General features: G+C 44.3%; 1 protein-coding gene across 1 annotated transcript; it reads left to right on the top strand.

Moving 5' to 3' along the window:
• Positions 1 to 6,392: 6,392 nt before the first annotated feature.
• On the top strand, positions 6,393 to 19,279 carry SNAI3 (snail family transcriptional repressor 3). The gene is made up of 3 exons (XM_033942760.1): positions 6,393 to 6,630; positions 14,677 to 15,240; positions 18,566 to 19,279. Exons 1-3 carry the CDS (start codon positions 6,552 to 6,554, stop codon positions 18,745 to 18,747), a joined length of 825 nt encoding a protein of 274 aa, XP_033798651.1. The 5' UTR covers positions 6,393 to 6,551; the 3' UTR covers positions 18,748 to 19,279.
• The last annotated feature ends 6,596 nt before the right edge of the window (positions 19,280 to 25,875 follow it).

Below are 25,875 nucleotides of genomic sequence, written 5' to 3' on the forward strand. Positions count from 1 at the left end.
CACTCCACTGGTCACGTCTGATGTTTTGGAGGGGGTACCGTTTACCACTACCTTTTGAAGTCTACCGCTTAGCCAATCCCCAACCCATGCAGTTAGCGTGTCCCCTAATCCCAGCGATTTCAGCTTGTTCAATAACCTGCGGTGTGGGACGCTATCAAAAGCTTTGCTGAAGTCCAAATATATTACGTCCAGGGACTCCCCGGCATCCAGTTGTCTAGTTACCCAGTCAAAGAAGCTAATCAGATCCTTTACTGAATGTTAGAACATAAGAGTAGCCTTACTGGGTCAGACCAAAGGTCCATCAAGTCCAGTAGCCCGTCCTCACGGTGACCAATCCAGGTCACTACTACCTGGCCAAAAGCCAAAGAGTAGCAACATTCCATTCAGAATCTCAAAGAAGAGCAAGATTCCGGAATCCCAGAGAGTGACAAGATTCTAGAATCCCAGAGTAGCAACATTCCATGCTACCGATCCAGGGCAAGCAGTGGCTTCCCCCATGTCTTTTAATAACAGACTATGGACTTTTCCTCCAACAATTTGTCCCGACCTTTCTTAAAACCAGCTACACTATCTGCTCTTACCACATCTTCTAGCAAAGCGTTCCAGAGCATAACTATTCTCTGAGTAAAAAAACATTTCCTCCAATTGGTTTTAAAAGTATTTCCCTGTAACTTCATCAAGTGTCCCCTAGTCTTTGTCATTTTTGACGGAGTGAAAAATCGATCCACTTGTACCTGTTCTACTCCACTCAGGATTTTGTAGACTTCAATCCTATCTCCCCTCAGTCGTCTCTTTTCCAAGCTGAAGAGCTCTAACCGTTTTAGTCTTTCCTCATACGAGAGGAGTTCCATCCCCTTTACCTTCTTGGTCGCTCTTCTGTGAACCTTTTCTAGTGCCGCTAGATCTTTCTTGAGATAAGGAGACCAGAATTGAGCACAGTACTCCAGGTGAGGTCACACAATGAAACGATACAGAGGCATTATAATAGCTTTAGTCTTGTTAACCATCCCTTTTTTAATAATTCCTAGCATCTTGTTTGCTTTTTTGACCTCCGCCACACATTGGGAGGAAGGTTTCAAAATGTTATCCCTCTGCAAAAATCTCCACGCCACAACACTAATTTATTTACTGGGTTTAATTCCCCTTGCAGCCCCCCTGTGACCCTGGGCAAACAACTTAACCCTCTATTGCCCTAGGTACAAAAAAATGTAGATTGTGAACCCACCATGGAGAGAAAAAGTACCTGCATATAATGTGTACAGTGCTGTGTACATCTAGTTGTGCTATAGAAATGTGCTACTGCGTAATGCAGAATTTGCGCAGATTTTGGTGTTGGGTTGGCACTCCAATGCTGCGACCTGAATTGCTACTGGCAACATCTTCAGGCAGCCTTTGTGAGCTCTGCAGGCTTCCCTCTACCGCGGTCCCCCCTTGATGATGTAATTTCCTCTTTCTTTGGTGGAGCTGGCAGCAGATTGCCATTAACTGGAATTCCTGTTGCAGCGGTAGTGGATAGGAAAGCTGGATTGGGGACAATGGGGAGAGAGTGAAAGATGCTGCCATGGGGGAGAGAGGGGGGGATGAGAGAACTGCTGGCTCTTTGTTTTCTCCAGCAGAATAAAAATACTGAATTATACTGACATTCTGGATGATAATTAGCAAAATAAACTTGCAGAATTCTGCCAAGAGCAAATTATGCATTTCCAGACTCAGGTGACCCTTTTCTTACCTAGATAATTTATGCAAATGTGGGCTCCAAATATAACACCTTGGGGTCATTTTACTAAGGCGTGCTAAAGCGTCCATTATAGCCTATGAATGCGTTCACGTGCATTTGCATTGTTCCACAATGTGGCTAGATGTAGCCACTCTAAAAATTGCGTCTTTTGAGAGGTAATCTTGAGTTGGACAAGTGAATTAAGCATCTGTATCCAAGTCTGAAATCTATGCCCGGGGTTTTGGTTAGAGATGTGCTTGTCATTTTTAACCAGCCGCCCCTGGAAAAACCCTGAAATCTGTCATTGGTTGTGTTCGATGATTTATTAGCAGACATGATATTGCCACCAAAACAGCTTTAAAAAAAAATGTAAATAAATCTGAGCAAGATGAAAAAGTGCTATTAATGGAAGAAACTAAACCATTTTCCCTGCCCATGGCCAGAACAGGAGCAAAGGCTGCGAGTTTTTACAAAAGAAAACTACTTAAATAATTTCACTACAAATTATGGCCCTTTTTTACTAAGCTGCGATAGAGCTATGACGTTTGTAGGAATTCTAACAGCGTCGGAGCATGTAGCGCTCCGGGCCGCAATAGATACCTCTACCTTGGCTTAATAAAAGGGAGGGGCATAGATGAGGGAAAATTATCTGTGTAGTTTGGTCCTAGCTGGCATAGGCAGGGACAGGCAGCTTCCTATCAGCATCTGTCCCACCACTAGAAGTCACCCCCCTGACAGCCAATGCAACATCAAGGGGACTCCCCCCCCCCCCCCCCCGGACATACCGCAACTCATGACTTTGGAGGCTGGGTTGTGGTAACTAGAGAGTTAAATCCATCACTGTGGGTGATGAAAGCTGCCTCTAGTAGTCAAAATACTATCTGTGGTCTGGAAAGGAACTAGAGATGTCCCTAATAAGAAATCCAAGTTAAATATTCCAGGACAACTGGAGCTTCAGTGACTACAAGCAAACTGAGTTTCAAGTTTATTTAAAATTTGATCTACCGCTTAAAAAATTGTCTTAAGTGGGGTATAAAGAAAAATATTTATATAAAATTTTCAGGGGTTTCAGTAGTTATGACGAGGACAGAGACAAGACATATACTGTAGAGGATGAAATACAATTTATGACAGGAAAGTAGAAGAAAAACGGTAGCGGTAATTAAAACAGCTCTTCCTTCGTGCTATGCTGTTCGGGCAGTGTCCTGCAAACTTTCTCAAGCAGCGGCAAACTAAAGGTAGTGGCCGCAGCTTGAGGCACCCGGAAGAGTGTGGACATCGCTGCGATGATGTCACGCACATGTGTGACATCATCATGCCAACATCTGCGCATGTGCAAAGTCCTCCAGACGGGCCCTGAGACCTCAGTGTGTGTGTGTGTGGGGGGGGGGGGGGTGCCAGCAGGAAAGAGGGCCGGAGAGAAGGAGAGGCACTGGAGCCCGCTGATTGCCATGAGAGGCACATCCTGTAGGCAGCCAGCACCAACGCCTCTCCTCCTCCCCAGTGTGCCGTGGCACACCTGAAATCTCAGGAGACACGCGGTTTGTGATACACGGTTTGTGATACACTGTGTTAGGGGTATAGGCGTCAAAGGTCGTAGGCATCTTTAAAAAGAAACCTTTAAATTTGTCTATAGAGATTCCTTCCCAGAGGTTCTGTGGCAGCGAATTCCAAAAAGTTGGCACAGTCGCTGAAAAGATCTTTTTGCGTGCGGTGTCGTCGAAAAGATGAGTATTTCCTTCACATTATTCCTCATCTCTACAGTCTCTGTCCCTCCATTTTACAACGGAAACACACAACTTCAAGCCCAGTTATTACATCATTTGGACATTCTAATATATACTACAGAACGGTATTATATTCGGAAGCAAAGCCCTCTCTACGGTCCATTTGACATCCCATCAGCCTGACTGCTGTTTGCTGGACTTGTGGGACTGTGTTAAGTAATCATAACCCGTGGCTGGAGCAGCTTCAAGTGTAATAAAAATAACTCATATGTTTATCCCATCCTTGACAAACAACTGCCCTGGCTCCAGTGTACATCAACCACCCATTCTGGAATAACGAGCAAGTCTAGCTAATTCAGGTGAGGCATATCTATAAGTGTCTGCAGAAACTCTTTGCCCGGCTCTTTAAAAATAAAAAAAAACCTTTTTACAGCAATCTTTACAGCTTTGTCCCTTGAATTATTAACTACGTAAAGTGATCAAAGGTGGTGCCTTTGAAATATCTGTGGTCTTAATGGCCAAACCCCTATCAAATATTTTATTTTCATTCTCCTGTTTATCTATGAGAAACAAAGCAACCTCAAATCTTATCTGTCAACTTACCATGCCAAACATGCTATCAGTACCAGGGTAAGAACTATTTATCTTTACCACTGTCTGTTACTTCCCCAAAATGAAGTATTTTCTACAATTTGACTGCAAGTTAATTATTTCAGTCCATCTTGCTAAATCAAATGTTTGAACAAGCACAGCCCTCCCTTCCAATCTTTGCAAAGCCACCTTGCATAGGAGAAGGGTTTCAGCTTGTAAATTGGCCAGGTTTTTAGTCTTTGGGGTGATTGGGACATGCACCTGCCAGATCTATACTATACACAAATCTACGTCATTACATTTTAAAAATGTGGAGTGGCATCTGGAAGGAGCTGGCTCTGCAGAAGTTTGCCAGATGCTCTAAGCACAAAATAGTCAGAGCCAAGGTCATGGTTATGGATTTGATAGACTGTCTTTTGGTGGGTAGAATCAAAGCAATTTACATATATTATATACAGGTGCAGCTAAGGCTTATCGCAGGACCACAGACATCCCACAGGAAATGTGAACATTGCAAGCTCACAGTATGTGGAAATAAATTAAATTACATTTTTTTCCTGAAAGGGGGCATGACTGAATGAACCAATTAGCATGTGGGGCATTTAGATCGCAGGAATAATGTCAGGAAGTACTTTTTCATGGAGAGGGTGGTGGATGCCTGGAATGCCCTCCCATGGGAGTTGGTGGAGATGAAAATGGTAACAGAATTAAAAAATGCATGAGAAAAATATGAAAGAATCCTCTATGGAAGGCATGGAACCAAAGAAGCGTAGCAGTGGTTAGATGACAACACCAGTAGATATGACCATAAGAATTGCCATACTGGGACAAACCGAAGGTTCATCCTGTTTCCTACCATGGCCAACCCAGGTCCCAAGTACCAGACAGAAACCCAAAGAGTAGCAACGTTCCAGAGCTGAGATTGTGATGTCATAATGCCTCATTCTACCAACGTCTAAGAGCCAACATCAGCAGTGATGTCACAATAGCTTGATTAGGTGGCAACTTTAGCATTTGGAACCTAAGATAATACCAGGTGGACTTTACAGTCTATGACCCAGAAATATCAAAGAAGAGACAAGTTAATTGAATCATGTATTTGTAATGGGCCGACTGGATGGACCGTTCAGGTCTTTATCTGCCGTCATTTACTATGTTACCTGGCAGAAACCCAAAGAGTAGCAACATTCCGGAGCTGAGCTTGTGATGTCAAAATGCCTCATTCCACCAATGCCTAAGAGCCAACCTCAGCAGTGATGTCACAATGGCTTGATTGCCCTATACTTGGCTCACATAAGAATGGCCATACTGGGTCAGACCAACAGTGCATCAAGTCCAATATTTTGTTTCCAACAGTGGCCAACCCAGGTCCCAAGTAGTAAAACAGATTTTATGCTGCTTATCCTAAGAATAAGCAGTGCATTTCCCTAACCCATCTCAACATGGCCTATGGACGTCTCTTTTAGGAATTTACCGAAACCTTGGTAAAACACATTCTCCAGCAATCAATTCCAGAGTTTAATTGTTGTGTGAAGAAATATTTTCATTGGTTTGTTTTAAATCTACTACAGTACTTAGTAGCTTCATCACATGCCCCCTAGTCCTGGTATTTTTGGAAAGAGTGGACAAGTGAGTCACATCTGCCCTTTCCACTCCACTCATCATATCACCCCTAAGCCATCTCTTCTCCAAGCTGAAGAGCCCCAGCTGCTTTAGCCTGTCCTCATAAGAACTCATCCCAAACATTTTATCAGTGATTTAGGGCAAAGCCAGGAAATCTAAAGTCTGTGGCCATTAATTCAGAAAATGGAAAAATTGACCTTAATACCTGGGAGCACCAAGGCCAGCAGTTTAGTAAAAGGGTCCCTAAGGGAGCCTGTGAAGGAGAAGAAATGACTCTAGAGCCTGCAACACAGGGAATTGTGGAGGTCACAATCTACTGTGTTTTGCTTTACAGTGTGTGGGAATCTGGAAACCCATCGTGTGCTGTGTTTAGGATGTTAGTTCAAAGATCTGAAAACAGAAAAGGATAGAAGAGAAATCAGAACTTCTGAGCTCACAGTAAAGTTATAATCAGCTACATGAGGTAGGTAGTTCCATGCCCCAAAGAGCTTCTAATCTACGTCTGAGAACATCAGTGTTGAACCCTGGCCTCCGTTGGTTCTCAGCCCACTGCTCTAACCTCTCCCCCCAGATACCGAGCAAACTTCTTTACTGTGATCCGGGAACATTCGCATATGCTGAATCGTTAGGCAAACTGGGCACTTGCCTAGAAAGGTAAAGACCAGCTGCATTTAAAGCAGACCCGAGAGCCATCAGTTCTGCTTTCACCAGGGCAATGCTTGGAATAGGAACCGAGGGAGCAGCACTAGGAGCGAGTGTTCTTCTGCACGAGCCAAGAAGCCCCGCCCCCTCGCCCTGCCATTGGTGCAGCGAGCAGCCTATGCAAATGCGCTGGGACCTTCTACCACCTGCCGGACGGGGGCAGAGTGAAGGTGGCCGCAGCAGCCCGGAGGATGCCCCGTTCGTTCCTGGTGAAGAAGCAGGCGAGGAGCCCCAGGATCCCCAACTATGGGCAGCTGGAAAGCCAGAAAGGTAAAGCCCCGATCGTTGCAAAAGTTGCCTCCCAGAGCGGGGCAAGACAGTGGCAGCGGTTAAGGGTTCAAATCCCATGCTGTGCTCCTTGTGACCCTGGGACAGATAGGGGAAATGCTTGAAGTATATAAAACAATTTCTAAATATGCCCAGGATTTCCGAATCTGATGCAGTCTGCTCAGATCTGCACTGAAGGTTTATTGCTGAAAGCAGGGCAGCAAGGAAAAGGGCGGGGGGGGGGGGGGCAGTGGTTCCCAACCCTGTCCTGGAGGACCATCAGGCCAATCGGGTTTTCAGGCTAGTCCTAATGAATATGCATGAGCAGATTTGCATGCCTCTCACTTCCATTATATGCAAATCTCTCTCATGCATATTCATTAGGGCTAGCCTGAAAACCCGATTGGCCTGGTGGCCAAGACAAGGTTGGGACTTGGGAACCAGTGGTTGGCATTTTAACTGATAGTAAACTGGCCAGGCATAATCTGCTCTACCTTGGAGCTATAGCTGAAAAAGGCTTGAACCAAATTCAAAGACAATTAGCGAAGCAGAGGCCACAGATACATTTTACCTGTAGGTCAGGGGTAGGCAATTCCGGTCCGCGAGAGCCGGAGCCAGGTCAGGTTTTCAGAATAGCCACAATGAATATGTATGAGATGGATTTGCATGCAAGCAGATTGATTGTGGAGATCCTGAAAACCTGACCTGGATCCAACTCTCGAGGACCGGAATTGCCTACCCCTGCTGTAGGCTTTCTGCCTGCCTAGGGGCAGACTTCCAAACGTAGAAGCCAACTTTGCATATATAGGACACATTTCCCTCGTGGAGATTCAAAGCGCAAATCCTGCAAACCTGATTGGGTGTGAGGACCGCAGGACAGGCGTGTTTATTTAATATCCTACTTTTTGAAGAAGCCCTGAAGAAAGGCATAACCCAAGGGAATCCTTTCTTTTGCAAGCAGTAGAGGCAAAACCAGTAACGAGATTCAAGAAACTGGGGGCGAAGGGTAGATCGTCCGAGCAGGAATGGCAAAGTCAAATGAAAAGAAAATTTGGTACATTGGATGAGCCTTGGATCTATGGGCTCCTTTTACAAAGGTGCGTTAGCGTTTATAACGCACGCATCGGATTAGCACGCAGGAGGCAGTAGCAGCTAGTGCGTTTGGCAATTTAGTGCACGCTATTCCGTGCGTTAAAGCCCTAGCGTGCCTTTGTAAAAGGAGCCCTATGTGTTTTTAGCAAGCACAGCCAAACCCCTTTTTGGTTTGTTTATCCCCCCCCCCCCCAAATCTATTTAGTCCCCAGTGAAGTACCTTTTTTGACTGCCTTTGGCCTTCATGTTTATTTCGGGGCTGTCTGGACTCTGTCCCATCTTTCTTGTCACTCATTAGGACATAGAAGCCTCACTGAGTCAGACCAAGATCCAGCGAGCCCAGCACTTTGTCACTACTAATGGCAGTACCTGCTGGATCCCCAAAGTAGATCTCGTTTCCCATAGTTTATTTCCAGGGGTCAGCCATAGCTCTCTTGAGTCTACCTGGCTAATAATTTGTTATTGGCTTTTTCCTCCAGGAACTTGTTGAATCTTTTCGGTAGGTCGTAAGTCACCTCAACTACATCCTATGGCAACAGATTGCACAGCTTACTTAAGTACTACTCGAAAAATATACTTTCTACAATTTCTTTTCATCGGCTCATCATTAGTTTCATGGAATGCACTTTTGTTGAAAGATTAACCAACTCTTCCTTATTTACCGGTAACTATTGTATCCCTCTCCATAATTTTATTAACTTTTATCTTATCCCCTCTGTCATATTTTCTTCAAGCTGAAAACCCTGTTAGCCTCTCTTAATAAGATTGCCTTTATCATTTCAGTTGCCCTTCTCAGAACCTTTTCTAAGAACCTAAGATTAGCCTTACTGGGTCAGACCAATGGTCCATCAAGCCCAGTAGCCCGTTCTCACAGTGGCCAATCCAGGTCACTAGTACCTGGCCAAAACCCAAGGAGTAGCAACATTCCATATAGAATCTGAAAGAATAGCAAGATTCCGGAATCCCAGAGAGTAACAAGATTCTAGAATCCCAAAGAGTAGCAACATTCCATACAGAATCTCAAAGAATAGCAAGATTCCGGAATCCCAGAGCGTAACAAGATTCTAGAATCCCAAAGAGTAGCAACATTCCATGTTACCGATCCAGGGCAAGCAGTGGCTTCCCCCATGTCTTTCTCAATAACAGACTATGGACTTTTCCTCCAAGAACTTGTCCATATCTTTCTTAGAACCAGCTACGCTATCTGCTCTTACCACAACCTCTGGCAACGCGTTCCAGAGCTTAACTATTCTCTGAGTGAAAAAAAATTTCCTCCAATTGGTTTTAAAAGTATTTCCCTGTAACTTCAAGTGTCGCCTAGTCTTTGTAATTTTAGATGGAGTGAAAAATCGATCCACTTGTACCCGTTCTACTCCACTCCGGATTTTGTAGACTTCATTCATATCTCCCCTCAGCCATCTCTTTTCCAAGCTGAAGAGCCCTAAATGTTTTAACCTTTCTTCATACGAGAGGAGTTCCATCCCCTTTATCATCTTGGTCGCTCTTCTTTGAACCTTTTCTAGTTGCACTATATCCTTTTTAAGCAGGGATGTTCAGAACTGCACATAATCAATGGCGTAGGAAGTGACCCCCACTCCTTTCCCACCCCCACACCATGCTCACACCCTCCCTTTCCCTGTACCTCTCTAAATCTTCGCCAGCACAAGCATCTTCGCCAGCCTACTGCTCATGCCAGTGTTGGCTTTCCCTCTGATGTCACTTCCTGCCTGATACATCCCGTAACCAGGAAGTTTTTTCAGAGGACAGCCAGGTCGGCGTGAGCAGCAAGCTGGTGAAGATTTAAAGAGGTGCGGGGGAAGGGAGGGCGCAAGCGTGGCTTTGTGGGCACCTGGGGCGGTCCGTCCCCACTGCCCCCACTTATTCTTCCACTGCACACAATACTCAAGATGGGTAAAAATCAGGGACTTAAGCAAAGATGACATGATTTTCTTTTTTGTTCTCCAGCCCTTTTCACTTACTCTCTAACAGTCTTATTTCTTAATTTTATTGCAAACATGTCATACTAGGCTGAAAATATCAAGGCATTTTACCCACAATGGTTCCAAGATCTTTTGTTGGGAGGTGATTCCTAACTCAGAATTCAGCATTTTATTCTTGGAATATTGATTATTCCTCCTTATGTGGATTACTACCATTAATTATTTCTATAGCGCTACCAGACGTACGCAACTTTAAATGACATTTGCCGTTTATATCCCCAGGCACCCAGTCTCACAAAATCCTGCTGTAAATCTTAACAATCCTCATCTGATTTAATGACTTTGCATAATTGTGCATCATCCACACTTGTCAGTTGCCTGTCTCCAGATCACTTATGAACGTGTTAAACGGCAAAAATTCCCTCCGTATTTGCGGTTTTATCACTTGCAACTTCGATTATTCGCGGTTTTTCCCTTGCCAGCTCCTCTCCCCCCAAATGACGTCATCCCAGAGGGCCGATAAAAAGTTACATCTTGGTTCTAATTGAGGACTTGAGTTAAAGTTAAGCTATATTAAGATATCTTGAATTAGAGGGTTAGTAGGATATAATTAATATTGTATTTTGTTTGCAGCTTAACTTTATCTTTCTGTACAAGTGATAACTTGATTGTAATTTAAAATTTATAAATAAATAATAAAAAAAAAAAGTTAAGTGCTTTTTTCCCAGAGCACTTCCTTTATTCACGATTTCATCATATTCACGAGGGTTTTAACAAAAAAAAAAAAACAACAACCCACGAATAACATATAAAAAGTTATTTGCGGTTTTTCCGTATTCACGGGTCAGCTCCGCCCCTAACCACCGCGAATGTGGAGGCAGAAGTATATGGACCCTTGGGGCATTCCACTAGTGACTGTTTCCCTGGCCATAACTGACCATTTAGCCAGTTTGTAATCCAGAAAAGAGCATTTATTAGACACCTTCTGAAAATGCAAATATACTAGACCAGGGGTCTCAAAGTCCCTCCTTGAAGGCCGCAATCCAGTCGGGTTTTCAGGATTTCCCCAATGAATATGCATTGAAAGCAGTGCAGGCACATAGATCTCATGCATATTCATTGGGGAAATCCTGAAAACCCAACTGGATTGCGGCCCTCGAGGAGGGACTTTGAGATCCCTGTACTAGACCAACTGGATCACTATTATCCACTTGTTTACACCTTAAAAAAACCAAACAACTAGTAACTTGGTAAGCTGAGACTTGTTTTTGGACCCATGGTGGCTGGTTCCCATTATCTGTCTATGATCAGTAACTTTGTTTAGCTGCAGCCATTTTTTTTTCCTGGCACTGATTCAGGCTCACAGGTCTGTAGCTCCTTAAATCACTCCAGGAACGTTTTTTTTAAAACTTGGTATTACAGTGGCCACCCTCCAAGGCTGTGGAGTCGGAGTCGAGGAGTTGGAGACAATTTTGGGTACTGGAGTCGGAGTCGTGGGTACCAGAAACTGAGGAGTCGGAGTCGAAGGATTTACTTACTGACTCCACAGCCCTACCACCCTCCATTCCTCCCCCAAGGGAGCATATTTTGGGCAGGACTAGAGTGGGTTTATAATTTGGACATTTTTAGGCAATAATGGAGCATTCTAAAAATGTCCAAGGCATAAAGTGGGGCATTTCTGACTAAACCTGTTTCAATAATGACTAAGTGCCAAACTGACCCTACGAGCACTGGAGGGATAAAAGCATGAACCCCCCCCCCATTAATCTCCCAATGGACAGTGACCCCTCCCACCCTCCTAAGAGCTGAAAGTGACAGCAGTACCATAGTAAGTTGGGGGGGCCGTCCACCCCCTGGCACCTTGTTAGTGGGCGTGCCGACACCCCTCCTCGCGCGTGCTCCCTTCCCCCATATCTCTAGTGGAAGTTACTGTTCGCGGCGGTCAACAACGTGCTCTTTGCGACCCTGTCGGTCACTTCCGGGTGCCGCGCATAGGAAGTGGCGTCCGAGTAAGAGCTGACAGGGTCGCGAGGAGCACGTTGTTGACCGCCGTGATCAGCAACTTCCACTAGAGGTACGGGGGGAAGGGAAGTGGGGGCCAGAAATGGAGGTGGGGGAGGGGCTCCACCACCCCGAGCGCCTTTCACCCTCGCTACGCCACTGAGTGACAGCACATGCCAGCTGCAGGTATAATGGCCGGGCCCGGGAGTAGCTTAGTGGTCTGTAAAGTTGACTGTAGAGAAGGGGACCCAGCCCCATAGCCCCCTCTCACTGGTACACTTGGGGTGGAAGGTGTGAGCATCCCCCAAACCACAAAATACTTCTGAACCTACATAGAGGTGACGTCTGCAGGCATAAGGTCTATAGTTGGGTCCAGTTCATTTTGTGGTATACCCGGAGGACCCACCATGCAGTCGAAGGGGGTCATTACGTGACCTTTTATGTGAAGTTCACTGTAGTGCCCCTAGGCTGCCCCACTGCTCTGTTGGGATGTCTAGTAAGATTGCTGGCCCCCCCAGACATTTTAATGGCTAGGGTTTTTTTTAAATGGTTTTCTCTTGGGATGTTTTTTGATTGAAAATAGCACAAAACATCTACAATAGGGTGATTTTTGAACCAGAAAGATACACAGTTTTCCCATTTGGCCCTGGATTCTTGGACTTTTTTTCCCCAAATGTTCAAAATTTGAGCATTTGTAATTTTTCTCTAAAATCCAGCCTAGTACCTGAAGACTGGAGGGGGGCCCACATAATGCCAATTTTTAAAAAGGGTTCCAGAAGTGATCCAGAAAATTATAGACCAGTAAGTCTGACGCTAGTGCTGGGCAAAATGGTGGAACAAAATGACAGAACATATAAATGAGTATGGCTTAATGAGAGAAAGCCAACGTGGATTTAGTCAAGGGAAATCTTGCCTCACCAATCTCCTGCATTTCTTTGAAGGGCTGAGTTAACATGTGGATAAAGGTTGATAATGTACATTTGGATTTTCAAAAGGCATTTGACAAAATACCTCATAAAAGACATCTGAGGAAATCAGAAAGTCATGGGTTAGGAGGTAATGTGCTTATATGGACTGAGAACTGGTTGAAAGACAGAAAACAGAGGGTGGGTTTAAATGGCCAATATTCTCAATGGAGAAGGGTAAGCAGTGGGGTTCCCCAGGGGTCTGTGCTGGGACCGCTGCTTTTTAACATATTTATCAATGATCTAGAGATAGGAACAACTAGTGAGATAATTAAATTTACTGATGATACAAAGTTGTTCAAAGTTGTTAAATCATAAGAGAATTATGTAAAGTTCCAAGAGGACCTTGTGAGACTGGAAGACGGTGTCAAAATGGCAGATGACGTTTAATGTGAGCAAGTGCAAAGTGATGCCTGTGGGAAAGAGAAACCCGAACTATAGCTATGTGTTGCTGGGTTCTGTGTTGGGAGTCACTGCCCAGGAAATGGATCTAGGTGTCATTGTTGAGAATACGTTGAAACCCTCAGCTCAATGTGTGGCGGCAGCTAAGAAAGCAAATAGAATGTTAGGAATTATCAGGAAAGGAATGGAAAAGAAAGAGGAAAATGTTATAATGCCCTTGTATCGCTCTATAGTACAGCCCCACCTCAAATACTGTATGCAATTCTGGTCAACGTATCTCAAGAAAAATATAGCAAAATTAGAAAAGGTACAGAGAAAAGTGACAAAAATTATAAAAGGAATGGGGCGACTTCCCTATGAGGAAAGGCTAAAGTGGCTGGGGCTCTTCAGCTTGGAGAAGAGATGGCTCAGGGGTGATATGAAAGAGGTCTATAAAATACTAAGTGGATCGCTTGTTCACTTTTTCCAAAAATACTAGGACTAGGGGACACACGATGAAGCTACTAAATTGTAGATTTAAAATAAACCGAAGAAAATATTTCTTCATACAATTCTGGTCTCCTAATCTCAAGAAAGATATAGTGGCGCTAGGAAAGGTTCAAAGAAGAGCGACCAAGATGGTAAAGGGGATGGAACTCCTCTCGTATAAGGAAAGACTAAAACAGTTAGGGCTCTTCAGCTTGGAATAGAGACGGCTGAGGGGAGATAGGATTGAAGTCTACAAAATCCTGAGTGGAGTAGAATGGGTACAAGTGAATCGATTTTTCGCTCCGTCACAAATTACAAAGACTAGGGGACACTCGATGAAGTTACAGGGAAATACTTTTAAAACCAAGTGGAGGACATTTGTTTTCACTAAGAGAATAGTTAAGCTCTGGAGCGCATTGCCAGAGGAGTGGTAAGAGCGGATAGCAGAGCTCAGTGGTCTCAAACTCGCAGCCCGCCAGGTATTATTTTGAGGCCCTCGGTATATTTATCATAATCACAAAAGTCAAATAAAACAGTTTCTTGATCAAATGTCTCTTTAGCTATAAATGACAATTTTATGATTAAGACTTAGCCAATAGGAAAGATTTATAAACTATCAAGAGTTTTACCTCATGCAAAATTGTCATTTCTTTAATAAGACATTAACTATTTTTTTCTGCGGCCCTCCAAGTACCTACAAATCCAAAAGGTGGCCCTGCAAAGGGTTTGAGTTTGAGACCACTGGCGTAGCTGGTTTTAAGTAGGTTTTGGACAATTTCCTGGAGGTAAAGTCCATAGTCTGTTGCTACTCTTTGGGTTTTGACCAGATACTAGTGACCTGGATTGGCCACCCTAAGAACAGGCTACTGGGCTTGTCTGACCCAGTAAAGCTTTTCTTAGGTTCTTATGTTTTCAGCAACTAGAGTGCTTAGGCCTGGAATTTGGTTCGTTTGGCTCTTCCAGTCCAAAAGATAGCTCTATATAATGTAGGTTCTTGAGATGCTCTTGGCCCTGGTATGAAGAGTTTCTGAAGAGTTTTACTTTCATTTATATTTACCACACCACTCATGTGATAGAGGACCACCAGCTTCTGTAAGAAGTCATGACCCCAAACCTCTCACCGGACATCCAACTTCTGCTCTGTAACACGAACCACCTAACCACTTTCTTTCTTTCCTCAGAACAAAGTGACCTGTGCCAGTCCTGTGGGGACCTGGTGTTCCCCTTCATCCAGAGGGAGGTGCCACATTCCCTGCAAAGCGATATTCCAGTGTTCTGGGAGAGGGGTACCGTCCTCACACAGATAACCCTGGATTCTGAGATTAAAGGGTCCCCTGGTCTTGAAGAGTCGCCGCTCAGCAAAAGCCCTACCGCACCCCTCAGAGAGAGCTTGAACGATTTAAACCTGCCTGCTGTGCCATTACCCAAGAAGAGAGGATCCCAGGAGGAGAAGAACATGCCATGCCTGGTGCAGCGAGAGGTGGAAAGTGGCCTCGTGGAACCTTTGCGCAGGTTTGAATGTTTCGACTGTCACAATTCCTACCAGGCCTTCTCCAGGCTCGCCCAGCCCCAGCAGCTACAGTCCAGGAAATACTTTTCCTGCAAGCACTGTGAGAAGGAGTACGTGAGCTTGGGGGCTCTCAAGATGCACATCCGCACTCATACACTGCCCTGCGTCTGCAAGATCTGTGGCAAGGCTTTCTCCCGGCCCTGGCTGTTGCAGGGGCACATCAGGACCCACACCGGTAAGCAGAAAAACTCAAAAGGTTCCCTTATCGTAGACTTTTCTAGGGTGGGCCAAATCAGGAACATGAAACCTACAAAGCTGACTTTGGTTTTCCTTACAAAGTCCAGGTGCAGGAAATCCAAGCAGGAGTTTCAAGTTTATTTGGACTTGATGTACCGCTTTTAAAATGCAAAACAGTTTACAGTTATATAGAGAATTAGAAAAATACTTTAAAAAATATAAAAAAGTGGAAAACAGACTTACATAAACTATACGGACGCAGCATGCTACATAAGGGTAAATGGGAAGGATACATTGCATGAAACTAATAGAAAGAGGAAGAAAGGGTTAAGGGAGTCTTTAATGTTAAGCCAATAGGTGGTAAGTCCTAAGAATAGATCTCATAAGCATCTTTGACTAGATACTGGTGCTTAGCAGGTGGGTTGGAGGCTGGAATTTGAAAGCAGTTTTTCAATTTTTTCAGTTTTGAAACCATGAAGTTGGGGAAGGTTTTGTTAGGCCGGTGGGGGTATCTTATAATTAGGAGCTCTGAACTCAGCCACTAAGTATCGCCATTGCATGAGACAAGGACCTGCTTTCACCAGGAGCTGTGAATAACCAACGTGAGGTGCAGAAAGCCACCAGGCCCCTCCTCACGCCAGGACACAGTGTGGTCGCTATGTAGGCTCACAGCCCTCCTTTTATTTCGATGCTAGTGACTGAAATATTTTATGTGCTTCATTGCTTTCAAGATCCCCCCATAGCCAACATCTGTGTAGAAAAGAGGCATGGGGTAGGGAAAGGAAAGAGACAGAGACAAAGATGGCAGAGTGTGGGGTGGGGTGGGAAGGAAGGAAGGAAAGGCGACGAGAGAGATGTCAGAGCATAGGGGAGGAGGTGGAAACTGAGAGAGAAAAATAGAAAGGGGATGAAGCTGAAATGTATCATGTGCAAAGGAGAGAAGAGGCACAGGGTAAACAGTTTTATGGAAGGGACATAGAGGGAAGATGCCAAGTTTCCAAGTTTATTCTGTACTTGATATACAGTGGAAGGGGTAGAGGTGAAAGAGAGGACAAATGCGGGATGGAAATAAGACAGTGACAGTGAAGAAGATGATTTAAGCAGAAATGACAAAAGAGAGAAAAAAGGGTGGTTGGCTTTTTGTTGCTTTATAATCAAGATAGAATCATTGAAGCGGTAGCTTGTTTTTTTTCAATAACTTCCCCTGATGCAGCAGTAAAAGCGAAACAGGGCCTGTCAGGAATTCTATAGTTTTCTCTCCCGTGCGATACAGTTACAGCAGCACTGGGATAATAAGATTGTGAGGTGCTAAGATTTGTACCATGTCCAGAGGACAGAGCACGTTTGAAGATAAGTGTTGGTTTCCTATCATTTGATACAAAGTTGTTTTTTGGTTTTGTTTTACAAAATATTGGTAAAAGCTATGAACTATTAAATATTATATGGAGTTTTTGTAGACCAAGGATGTTTTTTCCTATGTAGCTTTATAGCTAACATAGAGTTTTTCCAGGTGACAACTATCCCTGGAAAGAACTGAGGTCTTTTCTCCGTTGTTGATAGGAAATTATCTTGATAACCTCTGGTACAGTGGGTTTTTCTGAATATATTTTGTGTGGTAGAGTGATTTATAGAAACATGATGGCAGATAAAGGCCAAATGGCCCATCTAGTCTGCCCATCCACAGTAACCATTATCTCTTTCTCTCTCTGAGCCATCCCACGTGCCTATCCCAGGCCCTTTTGAATTCAGACAGTCTCTGTTTCCACCACCTCTTCTGGGAGACTGTTCCACGCATCTACCACCCTTTCTGTAAAAAAGTATTTCTTTAGATTACTCCGGAGCCTATCACCTCTTAACTTCATCCTATGTCCTCTCATTCCAGAGTTTCCTTTCATATGAAAGAGACTCGACTCATGCGCATTTACATTATGTAGGTATTTAAACGTATCTATCATATCTCCCCTCTCCCGCCTTTCCTCCAAAGTTTACAGATTGAGATCTTTAAGTCTGTCCCCATACGCCTTATCACGAAGACCACACACCATTTTAGTAGCCTTCCTCTGGACCAACCCCATCCTTTTTATATCTTTTTGAAGGTGCGGCCTCCAGAATTGTACACAATATTCTAAATGAGGTTAAAACTTAATTTGCATGAAGCAGTACATAAAGTAATTAAATTGTGTGCAAAGTAATGGCAATTACCTCCAGTTATTGCAACCGATTAGCAGCTAATGTAACAAGTTATGCTCATAAGTGATTATCTTATGGTTTATTAACGCTCGGTTAGGGCGCTGGTCTTAGACCAGAGAGCCGCCACGTGAGTGGACTGCTGGGCATGATGGACCCTGGTCTGACCCAGCAGCAGCAATTCTTATGTTCCATCGCCTTTCCTCGAGACAATAACAAGGCGATGTACAAGAAAGTAAGAGCTAGGCCCACCCCCCTGCCCCTCCCGGGTCCACACCCCTCGCCGTTGTGCACGGTGGTGTTTGTGCGCTCACTTTGTTACCTGCGTAGCTGCAAATTCATGTCAGTGTTTGTTGGCATTTCGATGCCAGTATCAGTAGAAGAGCTGATTTTTAGGGTTCTCAGTGCGGCTTAAGCCGCATTATTGCTGGTATTTGTTTGAATGATTTTAGTGTTTTATTCAGAGACAAGACTGTTGTTAGTCTAATTTTTAATGTTTTATGATGCTCTTTTTATTTGTTAATGGTTTGTGTATGTTCTGATGTGATCCGCATAGAATTGTTGGAAATTCAGACTATAAATTTTTAAAATAACTACTTATGGCTGATTAGTAGCACCAAATAGCTACCGTGGTAGCAATTACTCTCCAACTTGCACGCATATCTTTGCACACTAAGCATCAAATTGTGCATTTATGTTTTATAATCATAATAACTTCTATACCGCCATAGTCAGACGACTTCTAGGCGGTTCACACCGAACAGAGCTGGACAATCAGCGATTTACAAAATGCAAATAGGGAAGGTACAACATATTACACAAGAAACAGACAGAAGGAAAATCTAAATTTAGTGTGGCTTCTATTAGGAGATAAATCTGTCAAACAGTACAGAATTAGGTCAGTGAGGGAGCAGCACCCGCGTGACTAACATTTTGGGCTCCTTTTACAAAGGCAAGCTAGCGGTTTTAGTGTGTGTGCCTTTTAAGCAGGCGGTCATTTTTTGGCTAGCGCACCTTCGTAAAAGAAGCCCTTTGGAATTTATGTGATAAGCTGTAAATAACTGCTTCCATAGTCCATGGTTTCTGTGTAGGTCTTCGTGTTCTCCAATTCTGACTGATTTATCCTCTCCTGTCAGGTGAGAAACCCTTTGCTTGTTCTCACTGCGGCCGAGCCTTTGCTGATCGCTCCAACTTACGAGCCCACCTGCAGACCCACTCGGACATTAAGAAGTACCAGTGCAGAGGCTGCTGCAAGACCTTCTCCAGGGTCTCTCTGCTCTCCAAGCATAAGGAGGTGAGCTGCTGCCCGCTGTCCTAACCGTGGCCACTTGGGAATGCTGCACATACGGCTGTGTCGTCATCATTGGGAGAGTGGCCAACCAGGACAAGAAGACGTGGCATTCACAGGATCTGGAGAATCTTATACCACCCAGATTGGTACATCCAAGCGGGCTAATGGCTGTATGGATCAAATTTCAAACGAGTGAGCTCCAGTGTGTCTAAAAACTGGAGAACCCCAAAACCCACAGCTCAACAGGCGGTGGTGAGATCCTCCCTTGGGACTAATCAACTCTAAAGGTGGCTACTTTGTGCCTGAAGCAGACTGGCCGGGCCAGGGCGGGACACAGCAATTTTTTGCCGCCTCCGTTAAGCTTGGCTCTGCTGGACCGTACAATCTGTATCAAAGCTCCCATCTGTCCTCTTCCTTCTCAGGCACTGTTGAGGAGACTCTTAGGAAACAAATCAGCTTTGTCCGAGCTCAAGGACTCCTCCTGACTCTCCTTGAACACAGGAAGAAACATTTAGTGATCTCCAAAGATTCCGTGTTATTTTGGAAAAAGATAATAAAACGTGTTCTTTTCCTCATTTTTTTTTGCCCTCAGTCTCTGTTTGGATGGGAGCATGGTTTGGTTTAAAATGTAGGCTTCTTCTCACATGTCAGTTGCATCCCTAGATCAGGGCTTTCTTGCTGTCTGAACTCTCAAATAATGACTTAGGATGGGACATAGGAGAAAGCTGGCTTCAGATTTGCAACCAGCCTTAGGTTGTTTTAATTAAGCCTCTAAATTTTGCAGAGGAAGTATGTTTTTGAGGAGTGAGAGGGTGGAGAATGGAGGACTGATTTTTGCTCCTCCTCGCATAGCTACATTGCCAGGTTCGTAAAATTTACCTTTTTTTTTTTCTTCACCGTCATCTGATTCAAACTAATATCTGCAGTACAATTTATCTTTGTTTAAAGAAAGAGTGGAAGTTTACAGACATTATATAGAGATGGGGTGTATTTTTCTATTCTTTTTTTTTTTTAATCATGGAACAGATCGTTCAGGAATTTTGGAAATTTCGAAATTTTATATAACCTTAGGTATAAGATCTTGTAGATACAGTACATATGGTCACGGATGTTCTCTTTAAACCCCGCCACACTGTAAATAGAAACATAGGCACAGAAATATGATGGCAGATAAAGGCCAAATGGCACATCTTATCTGCCCATCCACATCATCCACTATCCTCTTCCTAAGAGATCCCATGTGACTGTTCAACCCTTTCATAAATTCAGACACAGTCTTTGTCTCCATCGCCTCTACTGGAGACTGTTCCACGCATCTACCATCCTTTCTCTAAAAAAGGATTTCCTCAGAGTACTCCAGAGCCTGTCACCTCTTAACTTCATCCTATGCCCTCTCATTCTGGAGCTTCCTATCAAATGAAAGAGACAACTCATGCGCATTTATGCCACATAGGTATTTAAACGTCTCGATCATATCTCCCCTCTCCCGCCTTTCCTCCAAAGTATACAGATTGAGATCTTTAAGTCTGTCCCTATGCGCCTTATGATGAAGACCACCAACCATTCTAATAGCCTTCCTCTGGACTGACTCCATCCTGTTTATATCTTTTTGAAACTGTGGTCTCCAGAATTGTACACAATACTCTATATGAGGTCTCACCGGAGTCTTTTACAGGGGCATCAATGCCTCCTTTTTCCTACTTACCCTTTCACCTTTTAAGTCTGTTTGGCCACCTTAAGATCATCACATACTGTCACACCCAAGTCCCGCTCCTCTTTTGTGCATAAAAGTTCTTCACTCCCTAAACTGTACCGTTCCCTCGGGTTTTTGCAGCCCACATGCATAACCTTACATTTCTTAGCATTAAATCTTAGCTGCCAAATTTCAGACCATTCCTCAAGCTTCCCTAGGTCCTTCCTCATGTTTTCCACACCATCAGGGGTGTCTACCTCTTTGCGGTGGTATCATCTGCAAAGAGGCAAATCTTACCAGTCAGCCCTTCAGCAATATCGCTGCAAAAATGTTAAAAAGAACAGGCCAAAGAATCGAATCTTGAGGTAACATTTCTTTCCTCAGGTAGATGTCCATTGACCAATACCGTCTGTCACCTTTCACTCAACCAGTTCCTGACCAAGTCCATCACTTTGGGACCTATCCCGAGGGCACTCGGTTCATTTATTACATGCCTATGTGGAACACTGTCAGAGGCTTTGCTAAAATTTAAATACGCCGCATCATAAGTCCCATCCACCTCTAAGACTGAACTCTGCCCATAACTCTATAAGGCAATTCAGAGCGGGTGGGAGAAGGGTAATGAGGTTGGTTGTAACTCCTGAAAACAAGTGCCACTAAGGACCACAGCTGCAGTACCAAGCCACTCGCTGCCACTTTCCCTGACCTCAGACTCATGTGAGTGGATTATATGACTGACTGCTCTTCAGGGGAATACTGCTAATTTGTTCAAAGATCACTTAAATATTTAGTGTTGAAGGAAAACAGTCTGAATTTAAATATTTTGTGCTTATGACCGCATATTCAGTAAGGGTTGCACCTTTAGGTAGACAGAATTACAGAGAACTTTGTTCCTGATAACCACAGGGCTGGAGAGCCAACGATGTGTAGGGTCACCATTTTGGAAAGGAAGAGGTTGCAAGTTACAGACTGAAACTGAGGGCTTCTATAGCTTGAACCCACTATCAAAATAGTAACCACCAGGCCATGGAATCGGTCACCGGAGGACAAGCACCTGTCAGCTACGTGTTAAGTGGAGATGGGTTAGATTAGAATGTTGAGTCCAAATTTATGACTCTCCTAGGATATGTTCCCAGCTCTGCAAGGCCCCTGGCCACACCATAAAGTATGATGCCAGCCCAGAGCCATTTACAATGTAGGAGTGGGGTGATGGCAGTATGGGAGAGGGGTCTAAATAACAGTGGGACAAATGGAAGGAGATGTCCAGAGTCCAGCTGGATCCCCCTCCCCCCCCAAACACACACTAGGCTCCTATAATGTCTGAGGCAGGCTACTTCTCTGCCCCACTCTCTGTAGAGAGGAGGAGGCGAACCCACTCAAAACACAGCAAGGGAAAGTTGTTAGCAGGCAACGCAGAAATAATATTTATACTTCATGTTGCCAGTATCCTGCCCTGTGCTATAAATAGGGCACAGATGTATAAAGGAAACTACTTTAGTGTAAATTGTATTCTATTTCCAGTTTGAAAAGTCTAAATGTGTTCACTGCACCTGTCAGTAATGGGGAAAGGTCGTCACAGGTCTAAATGCAGCCGCTTTTTTCCTTCCTGGCAGGGGGAGTGTGGAAAATGCTTAGCTAGACTCGGCCCTGAATGAATGAATCCAGCTTCTGATCTTACTCTGGCCTAGGGCGCCCTTTTAACCTTCACAGGAAGGATTATAGCTCAGTGCAATTGGATTTCCATAGGCAAAAGCTTACTGCTGCCTTGTTCAAAGAATTAATCCCGAGAATACGTCCATGCTGTTGGGGATCTAGCTTTACTTTAGATACAAACCAGGTGCCTTCCTGTTCACTTCAGTTGCTTAATATAAGCCACCCCTCCAGCGAACCCAAATTTCTTTCATGTTGTCAACTGAGCCAAAAGCATATATTCTATACAGAATGTTCCAGTTGACTGCTCCAAAAGGTCATCTGGGCTCTATGTTTCTGCTTGTTGAATCTATCTATACTGATTCACGCCCTCTTCATTCCCATGAGGTTCAGGCAAAGTGAGCGAGACCCCCTGAAAGCTGGGACCTGCTGATTCTCTTGGATATGGTGGTATAAAAGAATAAAGTTATTATTATTCTTCCAGCTGTTGGGTAACAAGCCCTGCCTCTCCCATCTGGTCTCCAGTGTGCAAAGCATGAGATCGTCTCCTTAACCCTCCAGGCCTTCATAATCTTTTCTCTTATCATTTGTTTTAATAAAAATTAATATTCTAAAGGGCAATGAAACTGGCAAACCATCTCTCTATCACAGTGCTCGAAGCTGGAGGAGTTACCCATGAAGGGCACCTAAGAGGACATCACAGGTGAGATGCCAGCACAGAAAGCGAGGAAGCAGACTCCCCAAACCCTCTGACCTCCAGCACCATGAGTCTGTATAACCAGTAGTGAAGGAGCCTTTCATAAGGGAAGAGATGATTAAACAGTGCAGTACCATTTCTGATTGTACTCAAGATATACAGGCGTTGGGGCTTCTGCACTTTCAGCGGATGAACCTTCATTACTGATGGATATGAGAATCTACAGATAGGAGACAGCAGATTCCTACCCTGCTCTAACCCAAGCTCTCTTTGTAAGACTCTGGTGAGACCTCATTTAGAATACTGTGTACAATTCTGGAGGCTGCACCTTCAAAAAGATATAAAAAGGATGGAGTCGGTCCAGAGGAAGCCTACTAAAATGGTGTGTGGTCTTCGTCATAAGGAGTATGGGGACAGACTTAAATCTGTATACTTTGGAGGAAAAGAGGGAGAGGGGAGATATGATAGAGACGTTTAAATACCTACATAATGTAAATGCGCATGAGTCAAGTCTCTTTCATTTGAAAGGAAACTCTGCAATGAGAGGGCCTAGGATGAAGTTAAGAGGTGATAGGCTCTGGAGTATGGTGGAGACAGACTGTGTCTGAATTCAAGAGGGCCTGGGTTTGACATGTGGGATCTCTCAGAGAGAGAAAGAGAAAATGGTTACTGTGGATAGGCCACAAAACTTCCAGTCACGTAGTTCTCCCAAGACTCTCCTCTTTCACTCTTTAGCATCTCTCAGAGCTGGATTGAATACATATGTGGTTCCCTCAAGCTGCCTGGACCTCCTTGCTCAGATATCCACTCTGCTGTTTTCTTGTACTCCAGAGCAGCTTAATTTTTTTTCTAGGGAACTGCTGAGACATAAGCAACCTTTCTCCTCTCACTATGCCTCTGCTCCTGTGGTATAATAATTGGGCTAGTCAAAGACCCTTGTCCCCTTGCAGTGTGGTACAAAGATCCATGGACCTAGAGACCAAAGAAGAGGATTTCAAATGGATCTGGAGTCTTACGCCAGTTCTGGCTTCCTTTCTGAAGGGGTCTCCCCCTACCATAAACAGGTCACAGAGTAATGTGTGAGTAGAGCCACTAGAGGTCTCTGCTACTCACCTAAAGCAGAACCCTAGAGGGTCTTTACAGGATATGTGAAACTTAGAGGAAATGAGGGAGAGAAGAGAGAGACTCCAGTACACTGATGGTAGAAAGCAGCACAAGAAATCAACCTTTTCAGAGGTGCACATTCTTTAGAAGAGGTCAGTGTGGTATGAGACTAAGAAGGCAGATTCAGGAGTAACATCGGGAAATACAGTATTTCTTTATGTAAAGAGTGGCAGATGAATAAAATGGTCTTCTGGGAAGGTGATTGTTGCAGTGGTCCAGGTCCTGCCACGTCTGGGTAGGTAAAACCAATGTTAACAGCCATCTTGCTGTGGCTTTCTTCAGGGTGTGCTGTGTGGTCTGCACTGCAGTTTGTCTTTATACTGTTTATAGTGGACCCTCAAGCCTGATTAGCTGGGGCTTGAGGCGATCAATGGACTTTCCCACCAAAATTCAAATTCGTGACCAACAGACTTTTCCTACCTCAAGCCCCAGCCAATCAGGTTTGAGAACCCAACTGCAGATTTCACAGCAACCCTGAAGAAAGCCACAGCACGATGAATGTAAGGTTGGTTCTACCTACCCAGACGTGGCGAGATCCGGACAACTGCAAGGACCATAACGCCAGCCACGGAAGCCTAAGAGAACCAATACCACTGTGTCGGAAAAGCCTGGGCAAAGCAGAGAGAAACCCCAGAAGTGAGGGGAAAAGCACCAGGAAGGAAAGCATACAGAGTGGATGGGCCTTAATTTCTGTGTAAGTATCCTCCAGGTACAAGATTAATTTAGAAATTTTCCAAGTTTTATTTAAAATTTGATAAGGTTTCAGGTTTATTTCAAATTTGATTGTATCGCTTATAATACTTCTAAGCGATGTACAATTTAAAAAACAGGATATATTATTACAAATTAAGAACATATACCAAACCAGACAAAGACCAACATGATACAATAGAGGCAGGGGTTGAACTACAATAATTATAGGAAAGAAAACAAACCAGGAAAGCACAAAAAGGGGCTAACGGGGAGAATGTCTGACATCTCCTGAGGTTCGTGTTTCTTTAAAAAGAAACATTATACATTTAGGCCCAGATTCTGTCTAACCAGCCAACCAGAACACACATTTAAAAAAAAAAAAAAAATGCTCCCTAGGCAGGCCGCCTACATTGGAGGCGCCTCTGGGAGCCTAGGGTGGCCCGTTTGCCTGCCCAAGGTTAGCCGTGGGCATGATTTGCCCCATAAGTCGCCCTAGGCGGCTGTACACGTCTCTCTAGTAGAGCGGGAGATGCTTACAATGTAGGCCAGCAAAATGCCATTTAGTTTAAAAAGTTAGAGTAAGAACATAGAAACCATACAAGACAGTCACTTACAGGAAAAAAGGAATGAGGGTGGAAAGTAGCATGAAATAGGTAAAAAACATAGGTGGTGCTGACAGTGGCTAAGTGATGGAAAGCTTCCTCATTATAAAGCATGTTCCTGGGAGGGTGAATGCCAGAAATAATGGGGGGGGGGGGGAGGTAACCTATAAATAGGAAGCGACACTCATTTTCATCCATTCCTTCAGCTCGGGTTTTTCTGTGTTGTGACCCACGAATGGAAAGCATTCCTCCATGTGTTGCTGTCACAGTAAGCCCAGGCTGTAAAAATACTCCAGTCAGCAACGTGTTTGCCGGGGTTTCTCGTTTGCACGGCGATGGCAGCTCTGGAAATAGACTTCAGGTTACTATTTGCAGCCCGACCACCGTCCTAGCCAGAGGTCCAGCTGCTAAGTATAACATCTTGGCAAAGCAGCACGGAACGATGCAAGTTTCCAATACTCCACCAGCGAAGCATGGACGACACGTCTCTGATCCCAGAGAAAGCACCTGCAGCGGAATCTGAAGGGAGGGGGCTCAGACATTCCTGCCAGCTGGCTGCTAGGATCTCGCACTCAGCAAATAGTGAACCTGCTTTAGACTGGTTTCTACTGATCATTAGTGAAAGTGTAGCAGTGCTGGTTCCCTCTTAACAGGAG

Source organism: Geotrypetes seraphini, chromosome 4 (genome assembly GCF_902459505.1).
Source record: "Geotrypetes seraphini chromosome 4, aGeoSer1.1, whole genome shotgun sequence".
Lineage (NCBI taxonomy): Eukaryota > Metazoa > Chordata > Amphibia > Gymnophiona > Dermophiidae > Geotrypetes > Geotrypetes seraphini.